At 33.1% G+C, this 16,141-nt stretch overlaps 1 protein-coding gene across 4 annotated transcripts; it reads right to left on the bottom strand.

Moving 5' to 3' along the window:
- Window positions 1-1,776: 1,776 nt before the first annotated feature.
- On the bottom strand, window positions 1,777-16,043 carry LOC130614884 (zinc finger CCCH domain-containing protein 18-like). Of its 4 annotated transcripts, none has more exons than XM_057436353.1 (22): window positions 15,107-16,043; window positions 12,496-13,292; window positions 12,199-12,357; window positions 11,703-11,753; window positions 11,302-11,370; window positions 10,533-10,605; window positions 10,126-10,167; window positions 8,844-8,900; window positions 8,682-8,723; window positions 8,336-8,478; window positions 7,646-7,741; window positions 6,820-7,038; window positions 5,879-5,922; window positions 5,199-5,611; window positions 5,009-5,088; window positions 4,534-4,661; window positions 3,985-4,074; window positions 3,559-3,703; window positions 3,289-3,326; window positions 2,816-3,095; window positions 2,585-2,629; window positions 1,777-2,366 (listed from the first exon to the last, which is right to left on the bottom strand). In XM_057436353.1, exons 2-22 carry the CDS (start codon window positions 13,168-13,170, stop codon window positions 2,241-2,243), a joined length of 3,015 nt encoding a protein of 1,004 aa, XP_057292336.1. In that variant the 5' UTR covers window positions 13,171-13,292; window positions 15,107-16,043; the 3' UTR covers window positions 1,777-2,240. The 4 variants fall into 4 exon arrangements, with proteins under 4 accessions (XP_057292336.1, XP_057292334.1, XP_057292335.1 ...); XM_057436351.1 differs by having other exon boundaries at window positions 1,778-2,366; window positions 4,534-4,664; XM_057436352.1 differs by having other exon boundaries at window positions 1,778-2,366; window positions 4,534-4,664; window positions 15,876-16,043.
- Between the last annotated feature and the right edge of the window lie 98 nt (window positions 16,044-16,141).

Raw genomic sequence — 16,141 nt, 5'->3', positions numbered from 1 at the left:
TATTGAATAACCCCTCCCTATCGAATAACCCCTCCCTATCGAATAACCCCTCCCTATCGAATAACCCCTCCCTATCGAATAACCCCTCCCTATTGAATAACCCCTACTCTTTATCAGAGTTAAGTACTCTTAAGCACATCTTTTTGGTACATGTGGTGGATATGAGATATTTTTACTCGAGTAACTGTCGTTACTACGGAAAATAGTAAGTCGCACCACGTCGGTCGACAGCATAGAAGATGTTGGTCTGTAAAATATTTGGATTCCAATACTACTAATTAACACCCATCAAAACACCATGTTTTGATGGGTGTTATCTAGAAAATATGTAAATAATATATAAAAGTTTGAGAAGCGCATAATACCTTACGTGGATTAATATTCGCATGAACCAATTTTCGCGAATGCCAGCCTTGAAAAAATTCGCATGGAATAATTTTCGCGAAACGCCAGATTAATTTTTTAACTAACGAGGGAGGAGACAGAAAAGAAACTTAAATTTTACTGTAAATCATTCGTTTATAACGCCGATAGTCTTTCAACACAAAACATTACATTTCAACAATTTCACCAAAAGCATTGCGGTCATCAAATCATTCGTTTATAACACCGATAATCTTTTCAACACAAAACATTACATTTCAACAATCTCACCAAAAGCATTGCGGTCATCGTCTATGTCATATTCGTTTTCCTTGGAAAAAATGGATGAAGATATGGGAAGTCGACTGAACCTTTTTGTACAGCTTCGAGGATTTCTGCTGTCCTCTAACCACTAATGATCATCTTCTTTCATTTTCAAATAATAATTCGTCGTACAAACCAATTAACCATCTTACGTGTCGAGGTTAACCGACCGTAAGCGGGGTTTTTTATGTCGATGTCGTCGAAAGAAATCCCTTTATCCAACCTTTCGCGAACTTTCGTTGCGTACTACATTGTATATTTATTAATCATGAGTTTTTGACTGTTAAGTTTAATGGTTAGAACAAATGCGTCATGTTGTTGGGAACAAATGAAACTAACACATTGTGTTCATCCAACCACTCTCTAACAGCTGTCCTTTGAAACACATCCATAAATAACACTGCGGGAAAATCGTCAGACAAGTGCAAAATTTCCTTGACAGATTTGACAGATTTCTTTGTCTCTTCATTGCTGTAATGTTTTAGATTTGTATTTAGGCAAAGGACTCTCGGAAATAGACACAGATTTTTTTTAACAGCTTTTTCCATTGTGTATCTGGAACTCTGAATAAACTTTGATAGAGTTATAAACAAGTTGTGGTGGAATTTTGTACTTCCCAATCTTTGTATCAAAATTATATAGGTTTTAGAACGCTACCGTGCACTAGCAGCCCAACTGTATGTTGAACAAAAGGAGGAAATCCTTAGTTCCTTCTTATTGATAGAAGATAGTGAACATTATATACCACCAATTATAGCACGAGATATTATTATTATTCCAAATATTTATACAGGATATATAGCCACTTCAGTGTTGGAAACCTGTTATCAATGTGGGTCCTATGTTCTGAATGTATCGGTTTTGCCTATCCACTTTCCCCCACATGGCATGGGTTGACCCGTAGCTGTGGTAAAGAGATTTGCTAAACATGCCTGCGCTGTGGACTGAACCTCGGACCTTGTGATTACGAAGCGAACTCCAGAACCGCAAAGCCACGCGCCACTATTACTAAAGCCCGAGTGAAATCAGGATACGCGTGAGACAAAACAACGACGGCAATATAAGCACTCATGCATGTTCATAAAAAAATGAATTTTCATTTTACATTTTAAAATATTTAGCTTCATATTCTTTATTATTCTGTGTAGAACATCTTTCTAAACCAAGTTGAGTAAGGTTACACAGTACCAAATTTATTTAACGATCTGGAAAAGGATTAAAATCAATTTATTAAAGCTTACAAACTTTGCGTAACTTCGTCTGGATAACTTTTTAGTTCCAAAAAAAAACGAAGTTTTAAGATGATAAAATACTAGAAAAACAAGAATAGTATATGCTAAAGTTTTCTAAAAAATGTATAAAATAAAATATTCATCTGTGATAATTCGTTTCCTTTATTCTTTTACTGTTTAATTTACGAGATACCTAACTCGAAACAACCGATAGACTTCTCATAACACTGTTTCGACAGCCGAAAGTGACTTATACATTAACTGTGCCCAGTTACTGATCGAGCTTGAGTACAGTTGACTGATCGAGCTTGAGTAAAATAACTAATCGATTTTAGCTCGTTTTCTAGCGATGGCATCTTCTACGGCTTTTAGTTCTTTTAGTAATTCATCTTTCCTTGCAGGTCGCTTTCCTGCTAACGTACTCACAGGAGCTTCTACCGGCTTCACCTAAATTATAATAAACATATTCACATTTACGTAAACTTCATACAGAAAAAGTTGTTGTCATCATCCAAGACCTTTGGATGATGGACTATTCGGTAGTCCGTGGATAAATCGGCCTAGGGTTTGCCCGTCCTTTATATATCGCATTTTGCATGTCCTGTTACGTGAGGTGCCATTTTGCGCAGAGACAGTCAGATTTTAATATAGAGAAGATATCTTACTTCACCGGAAGGAAATTTTAACGGATCTTGCGAAAATCCGCCAAACTAAATTAAAAATCAGTAAAAGTTCACGTTTTTACAGGAGGATTTCAATGAATAGGTTATTGATTCTACTATTGACGCAAATTACTTTCTTTTAATTCCTGGTTATTATTGTAAAAATACTAACGTTGCATGATTTGTAAACAAACAAACAACATGTATCATCGTCCAAACATTTTATAAGTTTACCTTTTCTGCGAGTGCAACTTTCTTCGCAAAAGCATCCATCTGACCAAATTTGATACTTGAACCTGTTTTATTGTTTCCCGACGGCGCACTGGGTGGTGCAGAGGGCATCGCAGTGTCAGAATCACTATCCGAATCAGTGTCGTCCGAATCCGAATCGGAACCACTTGAATCCGAATCACTAGCCGAGTCAGAGTCACTACCTGAATCGGAATCGCTTTGGGTTGCACGTCGTTTTGGAGAGTCAAATTTGTCATCATTAACCATACTGATATCTTTGGGACTAAAAAATCAATCAATCAAAGTATTGATCATCATGTAAGAAAAAGGAATTAATCAAAACTAGAGTTTTACTAAACTTTTAGAAGAATTTAACCGTGTCTAATGAGTGGTGAAAGGTTCACTTCTCTCAATTTTTAAGAACAGAATCTGCTTTGCACTGATTATTTTCAAAAAAATATTGCTGTAAAGCTTACGGTAGAGAACATGATGTCTTGACAGCTGGTTTCGATATCTGAAAAATACACATTGTAAAAGTTAGCGAGAATGTACAAACCACAAGTAAGGTAAGTATGGGGTAAGCTTCAACATGTAAAGTAGATTTATTAAATTATAAAGGAAATGCCTTATGTAGTTATGACCTATTTGTATGTCCAACTCAAAAAATATAGTAGACCACTTCTTCACTCTCACCAAACAAAATATGAAATATTTACCTGTTCGAACTAAACGAATTTTGAAGTTACCTGTTCATGTCGACCCGGCAGAGTACTCGATAACGGTCGTTGATTATTCGGGTATGTATTTCTTTTATCTTCTTCTATTCTTGACGATTGCTTCATGTAGCGTTCTTTATGACGATCCGAACTATTATCCCGTCCTGGAGCTTCCCTGACAATAAAATATTTTAATGGTCAATGATTTACAAATAAAATGTTATTTCTACGAAGTGTTTGTCCATTGAGTATCAATTTGTAGTAAATGACTGGCTATGAACTACTTCAAAATGGCGCTAATAAGACCAGTGATATCTTCAAATTAGATTTTTTTTCATTTGCTTGCAACAAGTTTTCAGAATCAGATCAACATCGAGATAAAGGACACAGATACGTGATGTATGAAGCACAGTCAAGATAATCGAGAAAAGATTGCTTGGCAACAAATATACTCACCCTCCTCCTAAGTTGTTTTTATATTGATTAGCCATCTGTTGGTGATATTGTGCTTTCTGTATTGTCTGCAGTCGTTTCCATTCTTCGTAACTATAAAGAAAAAGTGAGATGTAACTATTTACAAGGTTCAGCAGCTATTGCAATTAACGGAAATCTTGGTGAACAAAAATACTCATGCATTTCTATCGTTGTAGATAGCAACTAGGAACGGCATATTTCAATTCAATAATTTTTTACCAAGATATACGCACGTTTTTTATTGAAAATCTTTAACTTTGCATTACGTTTTTATTTGAATATAAGCTTCTATATAACCTTCTATATAACTTAGGTTGTATGTACTTACATACACAGACGAGATGCTTACATTTTACAAACAAATTGTTTTGCTTTCCTTATTTTTTTGGTAAGGTAAAAACAACGGTCGTCGTAATCATAGTAACTCCACGATGGTCGTTGTAGTCATAGTTACTCCATGCAAAGCAATGCGAAAAGAAATCTTTTAAAGCCAAGAAAATGTTTTTGTGTTTTTTAAATTTCCTATCATACCTTAAAGGTTCATTCTTTTCCGAAGATTTCCCAACTTTACCACTTTTTTCTTCGGATTGTTGTTGAAAGGGGCGAGGTTCTTTCCGAGTGCTGTCGCTTACTTTTGATCCCGAAGATGAGTAGTTATGCTGCTAAAACAAGTGGAAAACATTTCGTGAAGACAAGCGAGTACGTCACGTTCTCTACTATTCTTCATAGCACAAATAATAGGAGAAAATTTAAGGCAAGAAGTTGTCTTGGGTATCCTCTGAGCGGTTTTACACAACATATAGTGCTCCAATACTAATAAATTTTTCACCGCTTTTTTCACGAACGTTCAATTAAGTTGAAACAAATCAATAAGTAACGTTTTTGAGTTATAAATACAACATTACGTAATATTTTTTGTCATGAGCCCACTGTCTAACCGAAATAATATATTCTCTAGGCTACCAGTACATAAAATAATTTGTGGTAAATAAAAATATGGGTTTACCTTGGACCTCTTTTCTGTATCTGAGCCTGACGAATGACCGACAGACTTTGACCCTGAGGACTTACTAGAGGAAGAAGAGTCTAAAAAGATTTGAGTAAAGGATTATGCAAAAGCTGTCATTAAGGTATATTTATTGTTGTCTTCAAAATTAAATAATTTTATAAACAAGAATATTCAAAGGCGATATTACCTGAATCGCTATCTGAATCTGAAGATGAACTATCCGAGTCTGAGATGGCTTCAACACCGGATTTATTTATTAGATCAGTTTTGGGTAGCTGTGCTGTAGCTGTTTGTTGAGTTCTCATCCATGGGTCATGCCATTCTGTCGGTTCAGTAGTTTTCAGTGGCGTTTTAACTGAGTTGTTCGAAGTTTGTTTAAACGAAGACCTAACTCTAGGATCGGTCACGTTAACTTTGCTACTCATCGACTTGCTAGATATTTTAATTTGAGTGTTTGGATCTCTTCGAAATTCTCGTTCCGGCTCGACGTCATTTTTCTCGGCTTTTTCACGGCGTTCTCTTTCTCTTAGTCGTTGTCGCTCCTCACGTCGCATTGGATGCGATGACGGAAGCTCAGCTATACGAGCTCGCCCGCTACTTCTGCAAGAAAAACATGTGATCATAAAATGTGATGTCAAGATAATCATGTCTGTAATTGTTAACAAAATTTTGTATTTTTTACAGTGGTCATTGAAGCGATGCTTTGAGCCTGTGTGACATTATTCTGCATTGTGTTGTGCTTCAAAACAGCTGTTCACTTCTCTTGATTTGACCGTGTAAAAAATACAGATGGATGAAGTCTCGTACAAAATCTTTCCTCACAATTTGAGCATTATTCACTGAAGAAAAATAAAGATTTAATTTTACCTGTCTAGACTTGGCTCTTTGGGTGTTCTTGAAAAGCGATCAGACTAAACATAGGAGAGATACGTATAAAAAAGTTAACAGATACAAGAAAAAGTACACAAGAAAGAAACAGACTGCAGGAAACAATCAAATTGTAAAAAACGAAGACGACAGTACAAGTAGGTTTAAAAAATTTAAAGGGATAAAAAGGAAGTGTGTTTAGAAGGAAAGGGCGTCCTATCAATATTAACTTTTTATTTTTCGATATTCCGACATTTTTTTTTTAGCTACTTTTGTCCGGATTTTTGTACTTATTTGAACGTTATTCTTGAAACTTTAAAATATATTAAAAGATATAAAAATTTCTGACCAAAGAAATTCCTAATATTTCTGACTTTGTTGGACAAGTAACACGCACTCCCTAGGTCATAGGTTATTTGGTTAGATACAATATCCTAAACGGTGCTAATTCCCTGGTACTAATTCCCTGATTTTTCGCAATTTCCTAGACATGGAGTAGATTGTTTCATAATGCAGACATTGTTCAAAATGCAACAAGTGCATTGACGCTTGTTACTCGGCTATTAAAATAAACCTTTTACAACCTACTAACTCCTGGCTATGTACACTGGCCAAGTCATGCTGTTTGGCCATTTTGACTATTTCATAAATATTATTTCAGGGTTGTAAGTTAAGAGCAGGGAAAGAATTTTCTTTAGCAAAAAAATAAAAATGAAATGAAAAAAAAAGTATTGGATAAAAAAATAAAAATTAGATATAAAAAATAAGAATCAGAGAAAAAGAAAAATTAAAAGAGCTTGACATTTATGGGTAGTATTTTGTTAGCATAACACCCTTCTGTAAAAAAAAAAAAAGTAGGACGTAATCTAAATTATTAATCTTCATTCTCCATACAAATCCCAGCAAATACAAAAATGGGGAGACGTAACAGGAATACTCACATAACGTGACCTTCGTTCATCTCGATGTCGGTGTTCAGGATAATCTACTGACTTTCCATAATCATCAATATTCCATTCGTCATATGTTTTCTCTCCAGGATATGCCGGGACTGGTTCATAATTTGATTCATCATGCACAGTCTCTGTAATTCTCATACTTAGTTTTTTCTTTTCAAAATCTGCATCCTCTCGTCTTCTGCGAGCACCGGCTTCTTTGATCTATAGAAATGCATATTCTTCATACACCTCTCATATAGGTATATTTGCACAGGAAAAAAGCACAACTGAATAATTATAACATTACTTTTACTTCATCAGTAGAACTTTAAAAATGTGAAACATCTTAGACTTTGAGTTCATAAAATGGGTACATATAGGACACGATAAAAACAGTGCAAAAACACAAAGGAATAAGCAAAATGCTCATTTTAATGTTCATACAACTCAGGGTACATGATAACAAACATATTGTTCAGGTCAATTTCCATTAAAGTCAGTAATTGTTATGCAACAGAAATTTAATCTCTACAACACTGTAGTACAACATCTCTTGCATCTCTTTATTGTACAACATGTGTTTCTAACAAAGTCGTAACGATGACTGTTGTGTGTAACTATTGATCAACACTTTTTATATTAATGGAAACCAACATTTAAAGATGTTGAGCAAATTTCCACAGAGACATTATTATTAATGTTCTTATTCCAAGGTTAATTGATTTTTTGGATTCTAGCAAAGTGTGACACCCTCTTTACATGCGCAACATAGAAGCACTTTTTGTTGCGCTTGCTAGTTTCTTCACCCTAAATGAAACTTTATATTTACCTCCTTAGCTCGTCGAAGTCCTTTCTCCCATGCTGATTCTCTTCTAACTGGCATCTCCTCAGGATAAACTGCACCTGCTACAGGTACTGCCACAATCTAAAAATAGTTTTGTCAATACAGTTAAAATGAAGAATTCTATTTATAGTGAGAATTTTTTTAGACAAATCAGTCACAGTTCATCAATAATACTTTAACAAAACATGACATCTCATATAACGTGCCTACTGAAAAAAAATCTTTATCTTTAATCAATTTTTTAGAAAAATGATTATTCAATAAAGTAGTGCTCACAAATTACACAATGAAATCAAAATGCAACTAAATTAGTTCAAGTAATTTCATTTTATACTGGAGTTTTATAAGTAGTTTTCATTTTCACTTTGATCTAGCAGGTATGAACACAAGTTTTCTAAAGCCCAAAGTCAACATGGTTTAGTACCAGGCTGGCCTCAAACCATAAAGGAGAGAATACTGATGTAATTGGATAAGTTAATCTATTATCGTTAGTATCTATATTATTGTGTGAGAATTGAAATATGTAGAAATTAATTAGATTTCAAATTGAACAGCTTTTTCTTTTTCTTTTTGAAATAAAAACACAATAACAAAACATTCTTCTCAGTTACAAAGCAAATAATAATATTGCCAACTTTAGAAATTGCTCTGACTAAAGATGATCAAAATACTTACTTCCGCATGACCGACTGTTGACAGTAAAGACATATCAACAACAGGTGCTGGCATAACAGGTACATTTATACATTCCATCGGTGGTGGTGCTTTGCCGAAAGCGTTTGGATACATACCAGGCGGTCTGTGCATCACATAATTACCTAAAACAGTCCATCAAAAGAACTGTCATGACATGCATTGCAATTTTATTTAACATAAACAAATACACTGATAAGTCTCTGTTTGAAGTTGGATAGACAAAAGTTTGAAAGGGTTGACTGCAGTCAGGCTTGCACCTTGATGGTGAACACTAAGAGCTGGCTTATCCCTAATCTGTGTTAGCAAAGTAAAAAACATAACTAACCTGCTGTTGCATTCCATGTGGGTTGAACATCACTAGGAATACCTAACAGAAAAAATGCACAGTAGTTTTTTTACACTTGATATTTTCATCCTGGTAAATAACCAAGTACTCAATGGTTACAATCACTATATATAAACAGTCAGTCAAAAGATCTCTACTTACCTTGATCATTTACTCCAGGATGGAGAAACCGACAGGTTGATCCCCAACGACATAACCCTAAAGAAATTCAATTGCACATAAATTGTCACATAGAAATATGTAAGTCATCTAGCTTATTACAGCTGTTACCATTCACAGGGGAGTAAGGTAACAGCTGATAAAAGTGCAGTAGTAGTCTCCAGCGCTTAAAATAAATATTTGACCACTGCCGGTCATACTGACCGTCGGAGTTACAAAATGGCCGGTCAAATTGAATTTTTCGGCGGTCAAAAATATATGTGATTATGGTGTCCTGTACCTTAATACAGCTTTCGGACGAATGTTCTCGTGATGTAATAAAGAAAAAACATGTTGAATAAAGTTTAAAAAATTAAAAAAGGGGAAAGAGAAACCAAATATGTTTAGTAATAATAATCAAAAAAAATGTATATCCTATTAAAAAAAAGTCCAGAAGTTCTGTCTCCCACACGACACAGCACGCAATAAGGCAGCCCTGCCCTCGGTTTTGTGAGAAGAGATGTTCTGCGAAGACTCTAACAATTGAGACTCCTGTACAGTTTTGCTTTATGTTAAGCTGCGTCAGTGACAAGCATTTTTGAAGCATGCCACGAGCGACTTCTGCAATATACAACCTAATGAATTCATCTCGACACATAAAAAGCCAGTAACATTCGAAAAGAACAACAGGTGTTATTACGCAATGTAACATATTCAATTTCTACAAATAATTCATTTTTAAACATGCATGTTTTTTATTCAAATTCCGAACTTTAATTCATTTTTTTCTTTGACTTTTAGTATAGTAAAAAATTACTTTATACAAAAGACATTTCAGGTGCGCATTATTGAAGTGACTAAAGTGTTTTTGGTGCGTGATTGAAATTGCTGCTCCATTGTCTATATAAAAAATGTGTATGAATCAATCATTGTAAATAAATGTAAAGCAAGATATTTAGATTATTATCTATTCTCAATAGTAGATAAATAATATTTTTTTACGAAGCAAGGAATTGATCATCGGTCAGTCTGACCGCTCATAACGTGATCCTGTCGGTCAATTAACAAAATTTGGCGGTCAGTGACCATTGACCGGTCGTTATTTTAAGCGCTGAGTCTCTGTCAGGACGCACAACAAAGCATAGTAAACATATATAATGGTCAATATATCATGCAGCTATAATTATCCTTTATCAAAATCCCTTCAACATAAGGGTTTTTATGTGGTGTATCAAAAATTAAATCCAACGAAAATCTGACTGTCAGGAATCTATTTTGTAATTACCATTTTTGTAGTACTTGCATAATGTTCTGGGTATAAAACGACCTAAAATAAAATAAAAAAAAATCACAAAAAACAGTTAATGGGTTAATTATAGGGTTTGTCATTTCCATTGACAACATGCTGGTGTCTTTCAGAACTTTACAACATTTTTCTGTTTAATGCAATCAATCTGTAAGAAATCTATTGAAAAAGCTTTATTGAAAAAGTATTTTAAATGCTCCAATTATGTTTCTCTGTAATAACAAAAACTTTTTGTGTGTTCTGGCTGCTATTATGATACAGTTAAGCGACTAAAATTTATTAACAATAAGGAAATAAAATGCATAGCAGTTATTGTTAGCTGAAGATGTAATAAATGTTAGATCTCTAGATGACAAAGACATCTATCGTAGAAAAATGAAGCATACCTGGTGAGGGAAGTTTTGGAGAAACTTTTTTCACTTCATCGTCATCTTCAATTTGGCCTTCTTCCAGATCTTTCTAAAATGATAGAAAAAAGGTCCGTTCTGGCAAAGATGACTACAAAAATTACAAGGTGTATGCTAAATGTCAAATCCAGTTAGATTACACTACATTCCTGATCATAAATGTTCAGGATAAAATTGCTTCATACGAACCAGTGTCAAGCTAGTTGATCCAGAAGTAAGGAACTCTTACTTATTATAGAAACATAACCAGCATAACCTCGAAATTAATAATGTTAAATTAGTTTTTTTTTGGTTGATGCTTGCAACTTTAGAGCACTGCCTTCTACAGACATATTGCAAACGTTAAAAACAATCGGTATTAGGTGGCCGAAATCGTCAAGAAAAAAATTTTTGTTCGGGTTAATTTTAGACATCGTTAAAAGTTTCTTTTTCTAACAATTCATCCAATTTATTCTTTTCTGTGAAAAAAATTCACAAATTTCGCTTGGTTACCAAGGTTGAAGTAAAAACAATTACGCTAGATACTGTTAATATTTAAATAATATTTTCAAAATTGCTGACGCTTCACTTTCTTGTGTTGCTGCAAACGACTACCCTAACCCAATTTATTGCCAACAGGTTTTTGGGCTAATTTCGAGGGCTGCATAACAGACTAATTGTCTACATCATTTATAATTCAAACATCCAAACATTCACTGTCTCTGCCATTCTGCAGTTTGACATATCATCTAATGCTTTATAATTTTACCTGATCAGCTTTGGACATTTTCTTCCATTTATCATTAAGTGGATCAACACAAATATAAACTTGACCACCCTAAACAGAAATATCTAAAAATTATATCGTTTATTTATCATTTTTTGCACTGTTTACAATAAAATAAGCGCCATTTTTTTCTTTATGTTTTCTTGAATACGAAGAAATTATGTATAAACCACAAACACACCACCATTCTTTAAGATTATTTTAATATTCTTCCTGGTCACATCATCAATAATTAGGAAGCTACTTGACCAATTATCACAAGTAAGAAATGGCGAGGCAACAAAATTTCTCTTCCTAAACCAAACACTAATACTTCACTTCCAAGTTTGACTTAAATAATTTGGCATAACAAACAATTAAGTCGTAGTCATAGCAATGTTCACCTCATCATCTTCATCGTCAGCTATTTCACCTTCTTCTCTTTCCTCATCATTCTGTGAGAAATAAATTTATTTTATGAATTTAGTAAGAATGAAGCCTTATCACACCTCATAATGGTGTGTGCTGGTATGAAATGCATCCTTTCACAGGAACCTTATTTATATAGCAGTACCAATAGGAACTGGAGAGGCTATTCTAGGTAAATAATTTCAACAACAACAACAACAACAACAACAAGAATAATAATAATAATAACAACAACAGCAACAACAACAACAACAAGAATAATAATAATAATAATAATAATAATAATAATAATAATAATAATAATAATAATAATAATAATAATAATAATAATAATAATAATAATAATAATAATAATAATAATAATAATAATAATAATAATAAGAGATGAGACATTTTCATCATCTTGCACCCTGTTATGAATCAGTACCACATAATAATCTGTGAAGTTACATAAAATGTTATATAGCTTACATCCTTGTCCGATACTATTTCTCCTGGATCTCCTTTGTCGTTAGCACTGGGATCATATTCAGGTAGATCAGGTAGATCTTCTACGCCATCTCCCATATCAGTATCTTCTTCATCATAATCAAGCTCTCCCTCTTCTATGTCTTCAAGCATATGACGCAACTTAACACAAAATATACTAGTTTGGATTTTACTGAAATTAAACTCATAGTGTAATATTAATTTCAAGAACTATCACTTTCTGAATTTGTATTTAAATTTGCAAAATTTGTTGCAAGTTTTTTGTGGTACTTTTCTTACCTCTATAACTGGTGCAACATTGGTTCTTGAAGTGTTGGATTCAGTTGATTCAGTTTTTAAATCTTTTACGTCATCTTTTATTTCTTCTTCCTTTTCAATCTCTTTGGTTTCGTCTGTTGTGGTTTGGGAAAGCTCTCCAGTGATTTCAATATTATCATCATTTCTGGCTTTCTTAGTTTCTGATTCTTTAGAGTTTATAGTATTTGATTCTACTGGTTCAGAACTCAAAACACTTAAATTCTCATCATTACCATTTTTAACCTCTAAAATTTCATTGTTAGAGCTTTCAGTGGCTGGATTATTGTTTTTAGACTGACTAATTTCTGTGTCTTTTTCCCCTACTATTTCAGGTTCAGTCTTATCCTCAGATTTATCAACTTCATTGGTTACTTCTTCGGAGTTCTTAGTTTCTGATGTATCACGTTCAGTGTTAACAACCATGTTATTACTCTTGGACTTATTAACTTGATCATTTATATCTTCAGTATCCTCACACTTTGATGTGTCAACATTTCCATTCTCACTTTTAGATCTAATAACATCGTTAGCATCCTCTCCATTTTTAATTTCTGGTAAATCATCCTCATAAGTATGAATTTTATCATCTTTCATTTCTTTCTCTGAACTTTTAACTTCCTTCTGCAACAAATCACCTTTGTTTTTATTTTCATCCATGGTTTAAAACAATGTCTTTTTCTTCAAATGTTATTTAAAAACTAACCCTTTCAGCACAACAAAAACTTAAAGCTCAAGATTTCCAGTATTTTCCACTTCCAAAAGGACAAACTCTTCATTGCCTGTAAATGTAACATAAAATTAAATTATACCAGAAAAAAATAAGTAATTATAATTATATATATAATAAACATAAAAAACAATTTTTTTAAAAATCTATATTCAAAAAACTATTTTTGCTGCAATTCATAAACCTATATTATATATATAATGAAATCTAGTTAAAATATACACATACATACAAATAAAATCTATAATATACAATAATTAAAAATATATGTAATAAAGCATAATATAACATAAGTTAAAATTATGGTAATACTAGTTGGTAGACCTAGTACCTTCTCATGCCAGGTTTAGCAAAAAAATTCTGCAGTTAGAAAAAAAATAGTAATAATTGTAGTGAAAATTTAAGGTGGCATATGGGAAGTATTTGTTGCCAACTTTAACGCATTATATTTGAGGTCTGTACATTGTAAAAAGTTTAAAAACTTCACGTCCCTTGCTTCAGACAATAATTTACACCCGGGGCTTGTTTTACCCCAAAGTTACGCCCATTTAAGTCCTTCCATTTTTTGGATTTCTAAGATTTAGTCATGGGGCTGTGTCAATTTATTTATTTTGGTACCAAATTGTTGCTGGTAACGAAAAAAAAAGAGTGTTACAGTTTTCGGATTGCTGTGTGAATGTTTCCACCCCTTAAATAGCACAAAGTTATGGAAGTCCTGTAAATGTAACACCTTGCGCTTAATTGCTGTTGCGTTGGAGGAAAAATGTTCTATCAATCTATATTATAATACTAGTATATGTATGTCTGCCATTCAAATGGTTAACATTTTTTTATAAAAAATGTGTTACCAAAAACAAAATTTAAGAATCGTGAAATATGACTAAACACAATTTTGATTATAAAGCCCTGTACCCTTGAAAGTTCTAGCAATGATGGTGTACTTGGTGGACGATCTAATGGTGGCCATCTAGAAGGTTTGTAGATCGTTTTTTGACCTTTTCGTTTTTTAAAAATTTTGTATTGTGCTTTTTATGTTTTAAGATATTGTCAGGTTTTCTAACTATGTATAAATCTTATAAAAAAATTTAAGATTTTGGTTACAAACATAGATTTTGAGAGAGCATGGGCTAAGTGCGCTTTGACAAGCTAACCTAGCCTAATTTATTGTTAATCTTTTAAAGTTTTCTAGCTAGTTGTTTATTCATATCTGGCTTAAAAATGAAAGTATCCAAATGCAGTTTAGCTACGCCAAAATTCTCGATCAATAATTCTTATGCTAAAAAGTAGCTACCTGTCAAAAATGAAAAAGTAACAATGGCTTGTAATCTGTGTTTTTATTTCAGATATACCATACCTGAGACACCGTAATTTTTTGTGCACTTCACTCGATTTATGACATATATTACTGCTTACAATTACTAGAACGCTTCACCTGAATGGTAGCGCAGTTTACGGTTCTTATTAATTGCTACACTGGGTGTTTTTTTTTACTAGTGGCTTAACCCAACGTTTTGATGCTGGTTTCCCTGGCTGATATGTATATAATTGCCGTCACTAATTTATGGTATACCAATCTTATTTTTTTCACTCATTTGCGTGAATTTTGATGGTTGCATTTTACACACCATTTTGTTTAAACATATCATTATAAAGTAGTTTTTGATGACAGAAAACTCACTATAATAATAAAATTTGTAGTAGCTGTTCAAGAAATCCACAGGAATACCTCTGAGGCAACAAAGTTAAAAAAGTTATATCGCATTTTCTGTTTCATGTGTCTAGAACATGACTATAAAATTGCACAGAGACAGATAAAGGGTATTATGAAAGGAGATGTATACATAAAGAATACAAATAGTTACTTACCAAACTTAAATAAGTCCAATGTAAAGGAAAATAACATCCCTGTTTTTTCTTTATGTATGAGCCCATCACTAAGTTAGTAACTGCTAACTTTTATTTTAAAGAATATACTGACTTCTTTTTTATTTTTAATTAAGATAATGATTTACAAGAAATAAAAATAAGAAAAACATCGTCAAAGTTTGAAAGATGTAATTCCTGAGTTGTGTTTGTTGCTGTTGTTTCAATTATTTTTATTTCTTGTACATCATAACTAAGGTTTATTAAAACGGCGATTCACAACAAGTACAAAATACTAAAAAGCAGAAATCTCTCCATTTTAAAATGCACCTTGTGTGTGCACTTTTTTGCATTTCTTATGAATCAAACTAATTTTATTTAAATAAACAAGTTTATTTAAAAATAATATTTAAAATAAGAACATATGAAGTAGGGCTTTTCTTCTTGTCCTTCTTGAAATACATATTTCAATAGTTTTCTACTTTTAATATTCTAACTAGAGATAGCTAGCTAGCCAGCTTACATACACACCACGCCATTTTGTAACATTTCTGCCAAGTCTTCTTGTTTAAGTTCCAATATGTAATAAAATAACTCTTGCAAGCAAATCCTTTACAGTCATATTAAACGTTAGTCCACTGGCACTACTATTTTAAACACAGCCAGCATATATATAGCACAGCAATAGAACACTGCATTATTGGGGACTACCCAAGAGGTTAGACTGGTTGAGAGAGAGAACGTGACACGAAATTAAAATTCAAAATCATACTTTGTAAAATTGTCTTTAACAAAAAAAGAATGAGTGTTGCGTGCCATTTTAATTACTATTAGCTTTATTATTAATACTTGCATTGAAACCAACATGTAAAAAGCTTGAGCAAACGAAGAGAAGACACTTAAATTCCAGCTGCAACACGAACGCAATAGTCCGCCATTTCCCATTCTCATAAAAGATATCCGGCAGGGCGCTGGTTTTTATCACTCTCCTCCGGAGAGACTCTTTACCTGCCGCTCATTTGCGGTATGCGATTTTGT

This window comes from Hydractinia symbiolongicarpus, chromosome 11 (assembly GCF_029227915.1).
Source record: "Hydractinia symbiolongicarpus strain clone_291-10 chromosome 11, HSymV2.1, whole genome shotgun sequence".
Classification (NCBI taxonomy): domain Eukaryota; kingdom Metazoa; phylum Cnidaria; class Hydrozoa; order Anthoathecata; family Hydractiniidae; genus Hydractinia; species Hydractinia symbiolongicarpus.
This window is presented reverse-complemented; position numbering and strand designations above follow the sequence as displayed.

Excerpts from the sequence above, each read along its gene's own strand:
- LOC130614884 (XM_057436351.1), bottom strand. The coding sequence starts at position 13,170 with ATGGATGAAAATAAAAACAAAGGTGATTTGTTGCAGAAGGAAGTTAAA. Across the intron at positions 11,754-12,198 it reads AAATAGTATCGGACAAGGAT|AATGATGAGGAAAGAGAAGA; the intron begins GTAAGCTATATA and ends TATTTCTCACAG. Across the intron at positions 7,742-8,335 it reads CAACAGTCGGTCATGCGGAA|ATTGTGGCAGTACCTGTAGC; the intron begins GTAAGTATTTTG and ends AACTATTTTTAG.